The 17,783-nt window shown below is 40.3% G+C and overlaps 1 protein-coding gene and 1 long non-coding RNA gene across 2 annotated transcripts in view; both read right to left on the reverse strand.

The window, feature by feature from the left end:
- Positions 1–1,263: 1,263 nt before the first annotated feature.
- Positions 1,264–5,709, reverse strand: LOC116915268. Its single transcript, XR_004389913.1, has 3 exons — positions 3,949–5,709; positions 2,135–2,212; positions 1,264–1,452 (listed from the first exon to the last, which is right to left on the reverse strand). It is a non-coding gene; the product is annotated as an uncharacterized LOC116915268 (long non-coding RNA).
- Positions 5,710–6,281: 572 nt separating this feature from the next.
- The window catches only part of INO80C (INO80 complex subunit C), a 31,708-nt gene continuing 20,206 nt past the window's right edge, over positions 6,282–17,783 (reverse strand). Inside the window, 6 exon segments of the mRNA XM_030492112.1 lie at positions 6,282–6,831; positions 6,833–6,859; positions 6,861–6,884; positions 12,253–12,320; positions 14,012–14,123; positions 17,068–17,175. Coding sequence (XP_030347972.1) covers positions 6,751–6,831; positions 6,833–6,859; positions 6,861–6,884; positions 12,253–12,320; positions 14,012–14,123; positions 17,068–17,175 — 420 coding nt within the window. The 3' untranslated portion in view covers positions 6,282–6,750.

The following is a 17,783-nucleotide window of genomic DNA, read 5'->3' on the forward strand; positions in this document are numbered from 1 at the left end:
AAAGCTCTTGGGAAGGGCCTCATGTAACACTGGAAAGGACTTGCTGGTACTTATTTCTTAGCTCTCTGATTTTGTACAGCCTGGTACAAGAGATGAAGCGTAACAAAACAAATTCTTGGTTGTTTAGAGGCCAGAAATAATTTGGCTGATTGTGCTTTGCCATCATCTTCAGTAACAAAAGCCTGTTTAATAGGAGAACAAGGCTTGTGCCTATTAGCTGCTGCCACTTGTGCACACAAGACTGATGGTAAGCCGTCAACTCCACATCACCAGCTACGACATACCTTCCGGAAAGGAAACAATTTGAAGCAGTGAGTTATGCTCTATTTATGGTCTTTATTCCAAATATAAAAATTCACCATCATGCCATATGTGTTATTTCAGAGGATTAAGAATCACCCACAGAGCAGTTTATAAATTATTTCTCTTCAGCATAGCCTTATATTGTCAGGGCAACTGCTTCTACAGTCCCGTTTCAGTCCTCTCATCTTAGGCCTACGTGCAGCTCTTGTTGAAATTCCCAAGATTTCTTCTTTATTAACGTTATTATCAGACCCCACACTGCCTCTGTTGTTCCTCATGCAAAGAACTGCTATTCAGGCACCACTCATAGAGGCTGCTGGGCTGTCCTAGTTCGTATGAAAGTGGGTGCCTGGGCTGGAAGGCAGACTCCCACCATGAGATTGCCTGCGTTTGCCTCGCCACCTGGTGAAGGGGTGCAGCTGTAGACCCAGGACAGGGGAGGCACATACTGTACAGCCAGCCCTCCACTCTCTCGGTGAGCAGCCATGGCCCGAAGGTTTCACACAATTAAACCGCTCTAATTGTTTTGGATGGAGTTCAGACCACAGGAACACTCCTCTGTGTGGGTGAGGTCACTCCTTCCTGCCTTCTGTGAGCATTCCAAGTTTTGCAAGCTGGAAGATGAGAGAGGTTTGGGCCAACAGGACAATTATATTAAAAGGTCCTACTTCTGACTCCTCTATGTCGTCTTGATGCATTAGTTGTGAAACTAATGACCTGACACAGAGTATGTAGGCAAATGGGTGTTCATGCTTTTGGTGTCCTTTTAGAGGCATCTCCTCCTCCTGAGAGAAGAGAACCAAGAGAAGCTGTCTTGTAAAATCTGCTGTCCTTCAGGATGTAAATGGGATCACAGCCAAAATTCAAACTATTCCCTATAGTCCTAAAATTCCCCATTTACCCTTGCCTACCCAGTGCCCAACGCCCCACCAAGTATTGACCAAGCAGACCAGCCCTGCATTTCTTCTCATCAGGTTTTATTGATGTAGATTTTCAGATCTATACGGAGGCACTGAATGTATAAGGATACCAAATCAATTTTCATGGGAATGGAGGCAGGGAAATGCATTCTTTCCCATGCATGGGTAGGCAGCTGTGTTCAGACATTCCAAAACCTTATGCTGAGAACGTTCTTCTCTGTGTCCTGCGCTGAAACACAAGTATCCATTGTGAGGGGCACCTATTTCTCATTTAACATGAAGTATGCTTTGTATTCAAGAGCAGCAGAGAAAAGAGGCACTGTTCATAATGTGCTGTGCATGGATAGAGGCTTGTAAATGAATTTCTTCACTGAGAGAAGAGTAATTTTTGCATCCCAGATTTGGGACATTGGAGAATACTTCAGATAGCCCATGAACTAGATGCAGTTTTCTGGGGTGTTGTGCTGGGTGTACTGGAGTCAAGTAACAGAGCCACAGCAGTCAGTGTGCAAGCAGATGAGGGGAGCTTTTGCCCAGAGTACACACTGGTAAACAATAACCACAGCCAGCCCCCAAACCAACTTATTGTCTAGTCCAGTAGTACTACCATTTTTATGCAGAGATTACTGATTTTAGGCTATAGTGTCAGAGAAAGCAATGTTCTGTGCTTAACACATGTGATCTCATAGGTCATAAACCGTATACAATTACACAGCCACTACTTCTCAGTAAACAGTGTTGTTAGTTGTTATTTCTCCCAAGAGATTACTGCTATTGCTGTCTGTAGGCTGTGATTTACAGTAGTGTAATCATCTGAAAAGACTGGATTTTTTAAGCTTTTCAGATAATAAAAAAACAAGTCAAGCAATCCTCACAGATACCAAATGACTTAAACAAAATGTTTTTCTTACCTGAAGATGAATTATTTTATTACGTCCCACCCATCCACTCCCCAACAGGAAAAGTGTTTTTTTGTTGGGGCACACACACTAAAATGAGAAGAATACGAGGGATTTCTGTGACTTCTAATATTAGTGGTATCATCATCTTAGTACAACTGAAGTGTTCAGTAACAACACAGGACACACTTGACTTTTCTTGTGTAAAAGAGCACCAAGTCAGGGGTTTTCCTCCAGAACGTGACATCAAGTCTGTGAAAGTCACTGCCCTGAAGTGATTCAGAAAGAAAATCTACACACCATTTTGTCTCAAACATGTAAAGCACGTACATTGTCAGATTGTAAGAGGCCTTGAAACCTGTTTCTAGTAATAAATTATTGTTGTATTATTAAAGATTACTTAGCCCTTCGGGAAAAAGATTGTAATCACGCAGGGAGCTTGAGCTTTTTTCTTAAGAGAGGTGAAGCTACAAAACCTTTTTAGCCTATACTAGTTAAGTTTCACTTTTGATACTCTTCACCAGTAAAAAGCCTTCCCTTTGCTCACCTTCATTTTCTTGTGCTTTAGTGGGGTTTGATGCTTACAGGCCTCTGTTAAAGGAGATTAAGGCACATCTCCCTGCATGACTGCTACTCCTGTCCTCCATGGAAGCCCATATATAGCAACTCCGTGGGGATCCAGAATGCTATGATAGGAGAAAGCTGGGAAATAAAGGACAGTGAAATGCAGGGGCTCTGACATGAGCTGGCTCAAGGCCTTTCTGAATTGAATTTTGCTGCTTTCCAGGACACAGGGCCAAGGTCATTCCTAGTACAGATGCCCCTGAGGGAAGGGCTGGGACAGGAAGTTTCCATGGGTACAGGCCTGCCCTATGAACCAGCAGTGAATAATCAGGGCAAGAGCCCTGGAGCTCCAGCATCCTGCTGTCCCATCCACTAAAGAGGATGTGAAGGATGGAGGCAGCAGCTGCAACTGTTGAGAGCTTCATTCCTCTCATGGCCCTTAGCACACCCCTTCCCTTGGGGCAGCTGGTGCTGCAGTCCTATAGCTCCATGTGGCCAAGACCCTGCTCCAGCTGCAGCACAGCAGCACCAGGGCTTTGGCTGTACCAGGCACTTCAGCTACAGCAGCTTTGCTGCCCTGGGGCTGACAGCTGCAGAGGCGTTGCCTGCTTTGTCCCAGGCCTTCCACAGCAAGCACATCCACTCAAAGCACGGGGTAAATACAAGCTACTGCAGTCTTTAAAAACAATACAGACAATCCCTCAGTAACCTGGAGGCAACTCCCTCACCTCCAGCAGTGAGTAGGGCACATAGCTGCACAGGAAAACAGGAGCTTGGCCTCTGGTGAACATCCTCATTCTTTCTGAGGGGTAAGACAGATAAGGCAAGCAAAATATGTTTTCTACCTGCCAAGAAGACTAAGGGTAAAGCTTTGCCAACTGGACTGTACCTTGCGAGTTGCTGGAGAAGCTCACTTCCCATTAATGTCAGTGAGATTTCTGTGGGAGCTTAGCAACTGGTATGCTGTAAGCTGTTACAAGGGTAATGAAGGGGGATGACAGGGGAACACATTAATGCAAATGCACGTGAGGCTGAAGCCATCTGTGGTCTGTATTAAATAATGCATTCAGGTGATACTTCACCGACAGTAACAGCTGTACTTGAACAAATTAGTCCTCACCCTGACTGCTGGCTTTCTGCTTTACAGATGTGGCAGTACTATTAGTCAAAATACATTCTCCCCAAATCTGAAAATGGTATTGGTGCTGCTTGTCTTTTCAAATGCTTTCTTTTGTCCTCCTTTCAATTTAAATTCAACTTACTTGCGTTTATCTTGATAACATCCCATAAGTACTTTTAAATATAAATGTACTTCTCGGTTTTTCACTTCTTCTAAAGCTGTCAATAAAACATAGTTTAAAATTACTCCATGACACAGATGAGCTCTTCACTTATCCATAATTTTATCTACAGCAAGGGAGGTATTGCTCAGTTCTCTATAGAAGCACTGATGAGGGCAGCAGGTCCACATGCTGTTCCCAAAAGAGCCTAGTAGGACTGAACAACATCGTACATGTTGTCCGCTAGATCTTTTCTGTCCTCAGCTTCCTGCTAAAACAAATTCATTTTGATTGCTTCACACAGTAAATACTGTTGTTGACCAACGTAATGATGAATGGTGCTGGTGGCTGACTCACCACTCTTGGCTTGACTACTGCACAGCCTAATGAGTAAAAGTGAGGATATCACTAAGAAAAAAAGGGCCAGTAGATAAGAAAGGAAGAAACAAGGAAGAAAAGAAAAGGGGAATATAGCAGCCATCATATGGATAGAGAGCACTGAGCGATAAGTCATTAATGTTTTGCCAAATCTAAGCTGCATTTACTTTTCGGATGCCCATTTTCTCAGTAAGACACTTAGGTTTTAAAAATGGAATGCATGAACACCACACAGTAGAAATTAGCTGAGAAGGCAGCATCTTAATATACAGCGCAGGAGTTCACAGAGCACTTCTGATGGTGAGAGAGTCTGGGTTCCTGAACAGTCATTCCCAAAGAATGTTAATATTTGTGGGAGAGAAACAAGGCTGGTGAAATGCTATTTCTGAGCTGCTGTCTGCTTAAAGCATACACGATCTTACAGCAGTTCTACGTGTTTTTCTTTTCTTATCAATGTTAAGCTATCTTATAAACATATCTTCAGTACGTAAAGTAAGTTAAAAACATCCATTCTAAAACTCGGATGCAAGAGAATGTGGCTTGGATGCTTACTGGCATGAAGAGAGATATCCTGTCTTATTCTTTTTGTTCTGTGATACAGTTGTAGCGTTATCTGGTATCCAGGGCTTTGAAGGATCTATTGTAAGCATGTCAAATACTTTTTTAAATTACTTTGGTTTTGTAAATATTAGATCACAAAAAACTGAGGAATGAAGTCCCACAGACTTTCATTAAAACAATGTGTCCCATTATTTGTTTTTTCCTGTTTTGGAATTGAAATTAAACTACCATTAATAACACTCTGCATATTTTTTTCTTTCAATGAGGAAAAAAAGTTTTGTTCTAATAGTTACGTCTATAGAAAAGCACATTTCAAAGTGTAGCTTAGACACTAACTAGTTACCAATGCATGCTGCTTGTGCAATCAAGAGAGAAGAGGGGCCTTGAACAAGATCCCAATGTCCATGGACGGAGCCTGGGTGAGACAGGAGTGCTGGTCCTGTGATCAGTGCCTCACCTTCTCAGTGACCTGGGCAGTTCAGGACTAACAAGCTACGGGACAAGTCTTCCACTTGGCAGTTTTGCACATGGAAGGAAAGCATTCCCACAGCAAGTGGTTAATTTGCCTAGCAGCTTTTTCTGAATAACACCCACCGGCTCAGAGAGATAAGAGAGCAAGTGACACAGCTACAGGGCAGTTGGTGGAGTATGGGTGTGAAGGCTGTGTGGTTGCAGGATTAGGCGGCGGCTGAGCCTGAAACTTGGAGTCCAGATTAAAGCAAGAGGTCTAAGGCTGCGACAAAGATACGGAAAGTGGGAAGAAAACAAATCAGCAGTTTTGTCATAAAAAAGAGGACATGAAGAAAGAATGGGCAGCAAACCCCTCTACCCCTTGCCCTTTGGCTTAGTTTCAGGAAATCACAGTCATTCTGATGTTGGCATGTACTTGTCAGCCCCACTCAGCAACAGTCAAAACTCTCCTTCAGCCCTCCTCATTCTAAAGGGTGACAGCATTCAGTTGCGGTTATTCTTCTGGTACCTCATGGTGCAAAGGTCAATGTCCTGTCTAGGAAGTCTTTCCTTGCTGAAGACGATGTGGGTGTGCAGGAATTCCACTGGACAGTGGAATTCCTGCTTTTTTTTAGCATCTTTTTGGTAACTCTGGGGAATTGGTACCGTTTTTGTACTAATAGCACTAATATTGTACTGACTATGAAGGTAGAAGAATAGTCAAGTTTTGAAATGAAGCACTCAAAAAACTACAAAGTGTCACGATTAAGAGTTACCTGGTGATTTGATCCTGTTAAGCATATTCGTTAGGATATTTTAAAAACAAGTTTGAGTTCAGCTTATGTTGACAGTTCTTAAATGCAAATATTTGGTGAAGCTGTTCATTTCCACAGTGCTCAGTATCATAAACAGTCATCACAATAGCATCACTTACTAAATACTTATTTTACAAATGGGACAACCTTTTTCACAGCCAGAGTGGCAAGCGCATTTGGCAAGGCAGGTTTAGAAGCTGGGATATCTTGGTACCTTTTCCTTAACTCAAACGACTGTTTCTTCTGAGCCAGAGCAGTACATAAAAATTACAGGGTGGAGATGAAATCCCGTCTCTACAGAAATTAATATAACTCAGACATTATGTTGCAGATACATACCCTTAAAGGTCTAAGTTATTCTGTTCACCAAACCAAATTGCTTACAAATTGGCAAACTAACAAATATCAGCATTTATCAAAATTAAATCCATATGTTCTTTCAAATCCATGTATCAACTACTTCCAGATGTAAAAATCCATGGATAGTTTTTTAAGGAACCTCCAGTCCACAGTCAGTTTCCACCATGATTCTCAAAATTAGCACTGTTCATAAGCAATATACAAACAATATTTGGTCTTTTCAGGAAAACAATACTGTTGCTTTCCTTAGAGCCAGGTATCCCGTAACCACATCTGAAGGGAGCATCCGAATGTAGGCAAAATTCTTCAATAGTACTAAATCTTAGCTTTGCTCTGCGGATCTGTGTAATTTGCCTGAAAAAGAAACAATGGCAGAGGCACTATTCAAATGAAATCTCAAAACAGAATACTAAAAAAAAGTGTCTAATTACAAGACTACAAATAGTGAGTTTCTTGTCCCCAGTAACAGCGCTGCTGTTCTACCATGTGACCAAGGGTTTGTACTTTTTTCTTTCTCCTCATGTCAGAACTAAGAGATGTTAACGGAACCCCTATAAAATCACATTAGAAATGCATTAAACATAAGAGAGCCAAAATAGTTTCATACAAAACACTGTGCAAAAGGAATTCCTCAACTTTCTAAACTCACCCTAGGCAACTCTGTGCCTTGTGCAGTCTCTCTCAAGGCAGCTCTCCAAAGAGTCAGGCTGCTGCCAATAAATTACCCACAAAGAGGCTGATTATGGGTGCTCTGATGATAGCTTTGGACTGGTTTTCTCTTCCTGCATACAACTTAGCTTTAATTTACTTTAAAGTGGCTGTTAAAGCAAGGGAGTCTCAGCTTATGGTTCTGTGACCGAAACAGATAAGAAATTTGAACTGAGTTCTGTGCTTTGCTACAGAAGCCTGCTTTCACAATAGCAGCCTGGCCAGCTAACCCTGGGCTAGCGTTTGTATCCCCTGCTATATTTGGGACCCTGGGTGCCTGGAAGCAGTGCCAGTTTCCTTCATCCTCTCCCCTTCCACGTTGCTACACAAACCTTGAGCTTGGGGGGCAGCACAGAAGGCTGGGCTAGAAGAAGGCAGCTTCAGAGTATTGCTTCTCCACCTTCAGCCTTCAGGACAATCACTGCCTGTTCAGCATTGGATTACCAAGCGCCTGCCAAGGGTCTAGAAGTGTTCTTCTGTAACTTTCTTTATCAGGACATGGTGGCAAGCTGCAAGGCACAGGCAGTTGATATCCCTTAAGACATTGCTACTAGAAAAGAAAAGGCCAGGAAAAGCCAGAGCATTCCCCTCCTAAGTGCAGAGCCCTCTACCACTTCTATGTTGGAAAGGATCTGTTGACCATGGTAACAACACAGTTAATCATCTACCCTGATAAGACTTAGCAGCAAATTAAGTGTTATTTGTAGCTTGTTTCTTTACAAAGAAATGCCACAAGGTTAAGTAAGTGTAGTGAGCTAACAGTCAAGCCAACAATTAATTTTCAAACAAAGTTAGGACATTAGGAGTAAATTTATCCCTGGTGGTAACTTCATGTTACCATGTATAAATTCATGTATAAATTTATTTTTATTTCACACTTTAATTCTGCCCTCTTGTAAGGAAAACCTAACCAAGTAGATTGCTTTTCAAATGTGCATGAATCTGTAATAAACCAGCCAAGCAACATCTGCAATTTGTATTGCACATCAATCTAGGTGAAAAATATTATGGCAGAACTCTTCACCATTCTGATACTTCATATTGGGCTGTACTGTTTGCACATCCTAATGTTTCCTAACTACTCATTTATGCCATGACTTCAGTCCGAAAACAAACTTTACTGCTACTTCAGCAATAATTACAAACAGATTAGAAAAGTGAAGCGAGGTGATTTTGCAAAGAAAAAAACCTCCGTCATGTTTAGAAACTAAGCCAAAGGCCACAGATACATGCTCTCCAAATACAATAAATAAGTTATCTCGATCTGTTTCTATAGTAACCAGGATGATCCATTTTCAAAAAAGGAAGAGAAATAGAAACATCTGAATGTTTGGTTGGGTTTTTTTTAATCTGCTTTACAACAAATTACTCTGTTTTGCATGTTAAAATATCTAAATACTCATCTTGCAAGTTTTGAAAAAATAGTTCTATTTTGTGTTGTCAATATAGTAGATAATAGCTTTTGAATTCTGGCTTGCCTTACAAATATAAACCAGCAGCTCTGCTCAGACCATTGGTAAATTTAATTCCAGCTGTGTTACACAGAAAAAGAAGAGGATCAGTAGAATTTAATTGTGGGGTTTAATATAACTGCAGGTATACTGACAAGAGTGTTTTAATACACTTCCCTTTTTTTGTGCCTGCTAGACCATTCATTCTTCCAATATTAGGTAATGCTAAGGAATTTATTTTACTTTTTTTTTTTTCACCCATGGGGAATCCAGCATTCCCACAGAAAATATATTCTTACACAAATCCTTTCAGATTTTACACGAAAATAAAGGGATGTTTTTCTTACACTAGATTTCCAAAATATTCTATTACCCCACATATCTTCCTGCTAGGGAATTAGCTTGAAAATATATTTAGTGCTTCTTATGAAACATTTCCAGTTTAGCAATTTAAAGAACACGCTGTCTTAGTTATCTTAATAAAAAGATCTTTTTTAAAACACGGGTATTTTTATCACAGTCTGGAGGAACCTTGCAGGCCAGGTAAAATAGGAAACTTGACTCACAATGCAATTAGAGGATGGAAAATTAAAGGGGGAAAAAAAAAGTGGAACGACAAAAAAGGAAACAAAAGCAGCGCTGAATGGACTCATATAGAAAGGATAGTATTTATACTGAGCTACAGTAGTTCAGAGTACATAAATCACTGATGGAAAAGAGGAGCTGATAAAGAAAAACCGAGGAACTGAGAAGACGACTCTTATTTCCTTTGACTAAACTGAATCTTGGCTGGTAGGGACACGGTCTTCATTCACATCTATAACCTACCTGCACTATCATCTTGCTAGGTGAAAGGGCTGACTAATTTTGAAATGCACCAAAAGCCAATGCTGGAAAGCATTATTTGGTTCCTTGGAGATAGGGCAGAGAAAGGGACTTATACCCTTATGCCTTCTGACCCACATAAACCCCTCACGGGTCACAGATGTTGCAGCAATTCTAGTAATACATGGGGTGGATGCCACTAATACTTGCAAAGCAACTCTGAGGGGAGAGGACAGGAAACAGACGAACACCATTAAGTGACCTACTATGGAATTTTTGCAGTTTTGGTGAAATCTGCTTGTTATTTCTCACACTTAAACCATGACACCACCTAATCTCTTTTCCTCCATCCACTGCAACTTATAAAGTAGGGGTACTTAGGCAAGTCTCCTTATTCAGCTGACCCCTGCTCCTAGTCTGGAAAACAAGCTGCTATTACATTAAAGCAAGAGTATCCTAAGAATACAAGACTGTAAGTCTGCCTGGCTGGAGGGAATTATTTTCCCTGAGTTTTTGAGCAGTCTCTTCCATTTGCTGTCTGCCAGTTCATCTGCAAGGGAGACGTTACTTTTCCATTCCCTCTTGAACACGAAGGGATAGCAGCTTCAATCCAAAGCAACCTGCTCCATTTCCAAAATCATGCTCAAAGACACAGGCTGGAAATATGCCACCTCCTAGGTACCTTATTTAAATGTGTAACTTGAAAAATAAAGAAGTCAAAGAAAACATACGCTACAGATCAAGAACTCAAGTGCTAGGATGTGCAGGATTGTAGTCGGTGCTATAGCCATTCTTTATGCCTTGCACTGTGCACCCACTGTGTATCCACTATAAGGCAGTCCTTAATTAAGTGCTCAACCTACTTTTTTTTTTTTTCCAAACAGAGACTTTCACCTAATTCAGTGTACAGAATGCAAGGTGTTGTGTTAACCTGCATCAACATAACAAATGTGTACATTTATAAGCATCTCTGTGAGATGATATCAAGCCTGTGAGGTGGGCTAGTGCCCTATGGATGAAAACCAGATTAAACTGTGGAAAGGGACCCAGAAATTCTGTCTAACACTCTTTGATGTGACAAAGTTTTCATTATTGGAGTTATTTAGTGTAACCATGTCCTGGGTTCAGCTACAGCAGTCATTTTTTCTCCTTCTTAGTAGCTGGTGCAGTGCTGTGTTTTTGACTTTCAGCCTGGGAACAACACTGATAACACTGATGTTTTTAGTAGTTGCTAAGTAATGTTTACTCTGACCAAGGATTTTCTCAGTCTCATGCTCTGCCAGGGAAGAGGGGAAGCCGGGAGGAAACAGAGACAGGACACCTGACCCAAACTGGCCAAAGGGGCATAGAAACCGGGGGGGAGTTACCCGGAAGGCCCAGATTGCTGCTCAGGTCGGGCTGGGTATCGGTCGGCGGGTGGTGAGCAATTGTATCCTCTCCCCTTGTTATTTCCCTTATCATTATTATCATTGGTGGTAGCAGTAGTGGTTTTGTATGGTACCTTAGTTACTGCACTGCTCTTATCTCAACCCGTGGGAGTTACATTCTTTTGATTCTCCCCCCTCAAATCAAAAGGGATTGATCTGAGTTGATTCATCCCTCCGGGATGTGGGGGAAGGAAGAAGAGGAGGAGTGAGCGAGTGGCTGCATGGTTCTGAGTTACTGGCTGGGCTTAAACCATGACAAACCATTACTTAACCCTTTTTATATTCCAAAATACAACATTCCCATTCATTTCAATTGTAATACATGCATAGGATCCTACAAAATAAATCACTGGGGGCTGAGGGTGAAAAGTGAAAAGATATGCTGCTACCAACACCTGTTTTGTTTTAAGTACTCTTTAAATTATTCATGTCACATAGGAACAGTGTCTGCAGCAGATACAAAACTTTTGTTGGGCAGAATTCAATGACTTTACTCCTGGTTTGTGCCAACAGAATCTTTGGGGAATTCAGGTGCCAAATTGTAAGTATCGAGACTTTTGAAGCATGTGCAAACTGTATCTAAGTCAAATGTGGGCTGGTTTCTTTTTCCTTTTATTTTTTCCTTTCTTTAACAAAACCATGTAAAAAAGCCCATCTGTGACACACAGGCTATACGTCTGCCAAAATCCAAGTTCCAGCTCTGAAGCATGGGGGTATTTGACATTCTTAAAAGTCCATGCCAAGTGTCTGTCTCAGGCTGATTTGTTTGAGGGAAAGTTTGAGAGCAATGACAACGAGTGGTTGGGGTTTTTTTAACCTGGGCCAATCAATGTAATTTTGCCTCATCTCATGTTTGGAAATTGCTGAGCCATCTTTTTAAAACTTTTTCTAAAGGATACAATGAAATAAATCAGCCTCAGGCAAACTCTCAGCATGGAGATTTTCGGTCTGTGTGGTTAAAGCTTGACAAAGTTAGCAGTCATGGAGACTGTGGGCTACCAGCTTTCCCTGTAACAATCTAAAGAATCAGAAATGATGGGGATCAATGCAGACTCTACAGCTGGGAACATGGCGTGACAGGAGCCACCTGGCAGGAATAGAGATTTAATCTGTCCTGACATCTATTAACAACCAAAGGACTTTGCGACATAGCAACAGTATTTGGGGTTTGGCCCTAAATCACTGGACAGCTACTAAGCATAAGGATGAATAGGAACCTCAACAAGTATATCTTTTACAAAAGCAAGCACCAGCTTTATTTCATTGTGGAAAGTGAGATGCCAATTTTGAAGAGAAAAACAAAATACTTACCGGAAGTCCTGAAATGTCCGAGTATTTCTTGGCAGGTTTAAAGGAAGGAGGAGCATCAATATTAAAATCTAGAGAGAAACAAAGGGATAAATTCAGTGTGTTACATATATTTTGAAACATAACCCAAAATAATGTAAATAGGTAACAATACTTCTTTAAAAGGCTGCCCTTATGTTCTGAGGTCTCCATTAACTAGCAACACCAAAGCAAAGAAATGTGAAGCAGAAAATATTTAGCCTGTTAGCACTGTACAGAACAGCCTGGTTCTGCTCACCTGTCTAAATACAAGTTTAGCAAGCAGAACTGCCTTCCCCTATTTGAAATGTGTTGATTTCAGTCTCAACGAATTCCTTTGCAGTCAGTTATTTGCAAAGAATAGCCATTATCATACACATGCTGTATGTTAAGGCTACAAAACATTGCTCAAGATTGCAGCTCTGAAATACCATAATCCAGAAAAGCAAAGTAATCTTTTAAATCAGTTAAATCTTTAAGCATGTACCACTTTAAGCCCAGCCAATGACCTAGAAAATTGTCTGAATCTTTAAATTAAATGATGGAAATTGCTGTTCTTTGGTGCCCTTTAGATAGCAACTCTCACTCATAAACTATTTTAGGATAGATTTGGTATGTTTAAGTAGTTAAATCACCATTTTTGGATGTTTACAAAAATATCTTGTACCTGATTAATTTCTTTCCTCCTTCTTGATCTCTCTTGCACCTCATTCAGATGCTATGATCAACTCAAATGCTCCATGCATATCAACTTTCTAACTCCTCATCTCATAATTCAAAAGACACTAATGCCACAGACAGCTGGTTTTAAACATGCAACTGAATTTCTTTTCCCTCCTTCTTAAAAATCCTGTAAATTGATGGTTGCAAACAGAACGTAATAGAAATAGCAACAGCAGCAGATTGTCAGTTACAATAGCCAGGAACACACAGTAGCTTGCATTTTTCCATAACAGTTGTGTCTAAAACACTTCAAAAAATGGCAAGCTATTTTTGGATAAAGCACCAAGACTGACAAAAAGTGTATGCATATGCTCAATTCTGAAATGCCTCCACTTGCTGAAGTAGAATCTGAGGATCACGCTCTGCCTCTGGCTATGTTCAATCATATCCTACTTTATGAGTAGACTTGAAGTTTATCTAGATTAAGACCACTGCTGTAACTCTACCGCTGTAGATGTACACCAGCTACAACTGCTAATCAGGACTGCTGGTAGTGTAGTTTCAGCTGTGCTAAACTAAATAGGGGATGTAGGATTTAAGTCTCCCAAGAATCTAGGCTAAGGAGCTGGATAGGAACCTTGGGCTGAAGCCTAAGCTATTGCAGGTATGTGGCTTAGCAGAATCTATTTGAAAATAGTTCAAATACAGTTAATCAAGCAGCAGTCACCCATAAGAAGACATCTGGGCTATATGCAGAGGAGGAGGCTTCTCAGCAGTAAAGAGGTGACCAAAACCTGAGGGGAGTAAGAAGTTTCCGACCCGCTTTGGATAAATACATTCCCTTTATTAAAGTCTCCCTGAATGTATTTGAACTTTGTCACAATACTCCAAATTATTTGCCTCCCCCTACTTTCCACTTAGGGCTGATGAGCGTGATTAGACTAGTCTTAAATGTACTACTGGACCCTGTTCAAGCAGGATACTGCATGTACTGATGAAACAATTTAGGTTTGTTTTAAAGAAAGTTATTTGTGTGGATTTTATTATTTATAAATACATGCAAAGCGTCTAAGCAGCTTACAGCTAGGATCATTTAGTTGCCATGGCAATGCCCTTTCAGAAGCAAGAATTTGTTTTAGGTTCTTCCAAGTTCTGTTCTTCTTGCCAGCTGCTGCTCCACCAATGCCGGAGTGCTAGAATTAAAGATATGGTGTTTAGAGAAAAAAATAAATGAAGAATGCTATTTCAGAGCATGACACTTCTATTTCATAGTCTTTCTGATATGTCTTATCTTGTCATGAACCATTTGTTATCCTCACTTTTTTCATCAGCAGGCTAAGATACTGTACACTTTAATCCTGGCTGCAAGAAAAACAAAGCTTTTTGGACTGTGTCAAAGCTACTATGCTTACAATTAACTGAAGGAAATGAAAATCTGCTTTTTACATGGAAATAGAAAATCGATGCAGTTAGGTTCAGCCTGAGATTACAGGATTCTGTATGTACTTCCCATCTTATTGGAACTTATTACTATGAAGTTGTGTCTAAAGTTGTGATCACACGGCTAAATTTTCTCCTTTTTATGGCATATTACAGGGGCAGCTCTAGCTCTTTCACAGATTACCAGTGACTGTAGAAAACACAACTGATCTTGCAAAATGTAATGAGTATTATGAGAAAGTTTCGGGAAATTTTATTTTTCTTTCAAAGGATAGAAGACAGAAGGATAGAAAAGGAGTAATAAATAGAATGTTGGCTGCCAAGACAATTTTGCATTTTGAAAGGTACACTAATGGAAAGCTTGCTACAGGTACTATAATAGTAGTTTCAGTTATCAAATGTGATTGCTACAGAGTAATTTATTTATGTCCCTCCAGAGACAGAAGCTGCACAACATACTGTACTACTTCTAAATGATCAAAGGACATGGATTTACAGCTTTACTTCAGAAAAGAAAATGTTCTTACATCTGCGGAGTTGTTGTTATTTCTGTTAATAATTACCACCTGCCACATCAGTCTTATCAGAACTCCGCGAAGTTCTGCAAAAACACTTTTGCTGTGATTGGTTTATAAATTAGCTTGTTAAATTGCTGAGAAATTTAACAGAAAGAAGAATTCAATGAGAAAGCTTCTTTCTGTAGACGTAAGATTTATTCAGAAAAGATGCTCATGAGCTGATGATATATTGGGTTTTGGCAATGGATATCCAGTATAGAAAGTACATGCAAATGTTTGCTCTGAGGGTAACACCTTAGTAATCTAGAGATCATTGTAAAATAGAGATTGCTGGAAGATGAGATGAAAATAGATGTAATACCACATTAGTAATTCAAATTCACTACATGAATTTTCCCCCCAAATCATTGCATAATGATTTTATTATTTTTTTTTCAGTGGTCTGGTTTATCAAAAGCAACTATTTGGTTTATATGAACTTATGCCTCCTAGGAACTGGGCTGAGGATCACCTCACATACCCACAGTCAAAAGGCAATGACTGCCAAGTGCAAATGAACCAAGCAACCTCTGCACTAGTGAAGTTCAAGGAAAGCTGGAACTAGGACAGGTGGAGCTACTCATTGCTCTGCACAACAGTCGGAAGGTCGTCTTCCTCGTCCCCATTGCCAAGGGATGCAAATTCCAGTCAGGTTAGAAGAAGGTAATTTCTTTCTTCTTCTCTGCTTTTAAGTCGATCCTCTGCAGTGGTTCAAACTTGGGTATATTTATGAGATAAACATTATGTGATTTATTTCCTTCCTTTAAAGGCAAGTTAGGCTGGCAGGATGCAAAACATCATCCAAATTGTTACCACCAGTTCATACTGACAAAAAGCTAGTTAAAACTCAATACATTTCTTCTCAAATTAGTTACAGTATTGGAGAGGACAATTTCATGTTTTCATTATAACTGTCTAGTATTTCTGCAGCAGTTGCCAAAGGCCCTGTACATTCATTATTCGTTCAAGCATGCAGACATTAATACTGCCTCTTTGGAAATGGCGACATCCCTCTAAGAACAGAAGCACAAGGCCTCATGGCTATTTAAATCCCTTATGGAAGCTACATGGAATGCCTCTGCGCACAAATGTAGCTTTTCCAATAAGCCCCATTTCTCAAAGACAGTGGTACTCACTGGAGCATTAGAGTGAGCAAAACATACAGTTGTTTGAATGCCCCTCTTGTGATAGAAGTCATCTGCAAAGCAGACAGAGGACAACTTGCAAGTCAGAGATTAATTTTATGTCCCTTGCCAAACCTGTGCTTAGTGAGCTGTGTGATGCCTGATTACTCAGGTCTTCTGCTGTGAGATAGTGTATCTTATTCATACAGAATGAAATCTGGGATAAAATCCTTCTTTCTAAGCACTGGCTTAGGACCAGCAGTCTGAGAAGTTTACTTGTCTAGAAAGCATTTGTACAGTGTGCCAACGAGTTGGCCTTGGCACAGTGAGATAAAAAGATATTAAAAAAATCCAGCAGTGACAGCATTACTAGCTGTAGTCTTCTTTCACCTTCTCCCCCAATTTAAAGCTCAGAGTGTTTTAGCAGCCCGTACTTCATCAGCTGCCAGAGTTTACATGACTTCTGAATGCCAGCAGGCTGGGCTTCTGGGGAGCACGGAGCTTTTGCTTCTAAATCTAGCAATTACTGGAAGAACAGACACCACAGATCTGTTAAGAGTTTCAGGGACCAGGAGAGGAGTAAAACACCAGTTGCTAATGACTCTCTGGCTGATTTCAATCTGCATTGCAGCCTGCCTTGGCTAGGAACTGGGAGATGGGATTCCAACATTCGCAGCAGTATTAATTGTTCCACTGTAGTTGTGGTAGTTTGTGAGATACCACACCATAAAACTTCTGCACTTACCTTGACCTAGCAGGTTTTCTGACTCTGTTCCAGAATTTAATACAATAGTTCTGCCTCTGGACCAGTACCATTTCCACAACATAATACAGTGTGCATTTTGGACCATAGTGTGGCAAGGGCTTGAAGTGAACTTCTTGAAAACTGTCGACCCTTTATTTGGCTGTTAAGCTGACTTTTTTTTTTAATATTTACATTAGCAATATGGTTAAATAGAAACCTAGTTAATGTTTGACTAGTTTAGAATTTCAAGTTGTTAAAATAATATACTTACAATGAAGTTTGGATCTTTAAATGGTAACGGCTTGATGGTTGTTTCCACTGATCCTGTGCTGGAGTCTGTGTTCAGAAATTTCTCATTCATGGCCTCTCCACCTGCACTCTGAAGAAAAGAAATACTTGTTACTCTGAGCAAGTCTAACTGGCGACAGTCATCTGCTGTATTACCTACCCGTTGTCTTTTTAGCCTTCCTACCTCTTTGAATCTTTAGAAATCTTTAAACCAGCAGTGGGGAAGCATGAAACAGAATATTTGTCAAGCAGTTTACAACTGACATATAAAGGGAGGAAGGGAATAGAGTGGCCAAAGCCTACTATGTAAAAACAGCATCGGGTTTATTTCAGTATTAATGAAAGCCATCTCTATATAATGCAAGACAGTATGTGAAACCTGAAACAACAGAAATGTACACTGGATCTATTTCAGAATGTTCCATATTAGAGCATTAATAGCAATATATAAAACTTATTTAAAAGGTTTTTTCAAGGCTCTGAAGAAACAACTGATTAATCAGTTTATTCTCCATCCTTGGCTTCAATCATGCCTGAGTGAGGATTCAGAGAAAAAAAATATATACTAATTTTACGTACAAGCCTCACAAAACCTACATGGGTACTAGTTGGTGTTTTCTAGGCTTTTCTTTGTGGTTTATTTACTTAGCAGGAAGAACAGTTAAGGAAGGTGTGTGTGTGACTGGGAAGCTAAAAAAG

The sequence above is a fragment of the Strigops habroptila genome, chromosome 1, assembly GCF_004027225.2.
Source record: "Strigops habroptila isolate Jane chromosome 1, bStrHab1.2.pri, whole genome shotgun sequence".
NCBI classification, from domain to species: domain Eukaryota; kingdom Metazoa; phylum Chordata; class Aves; order Psittaciformes; family Psittacidae; genus Strigops; species Strigops habroptila.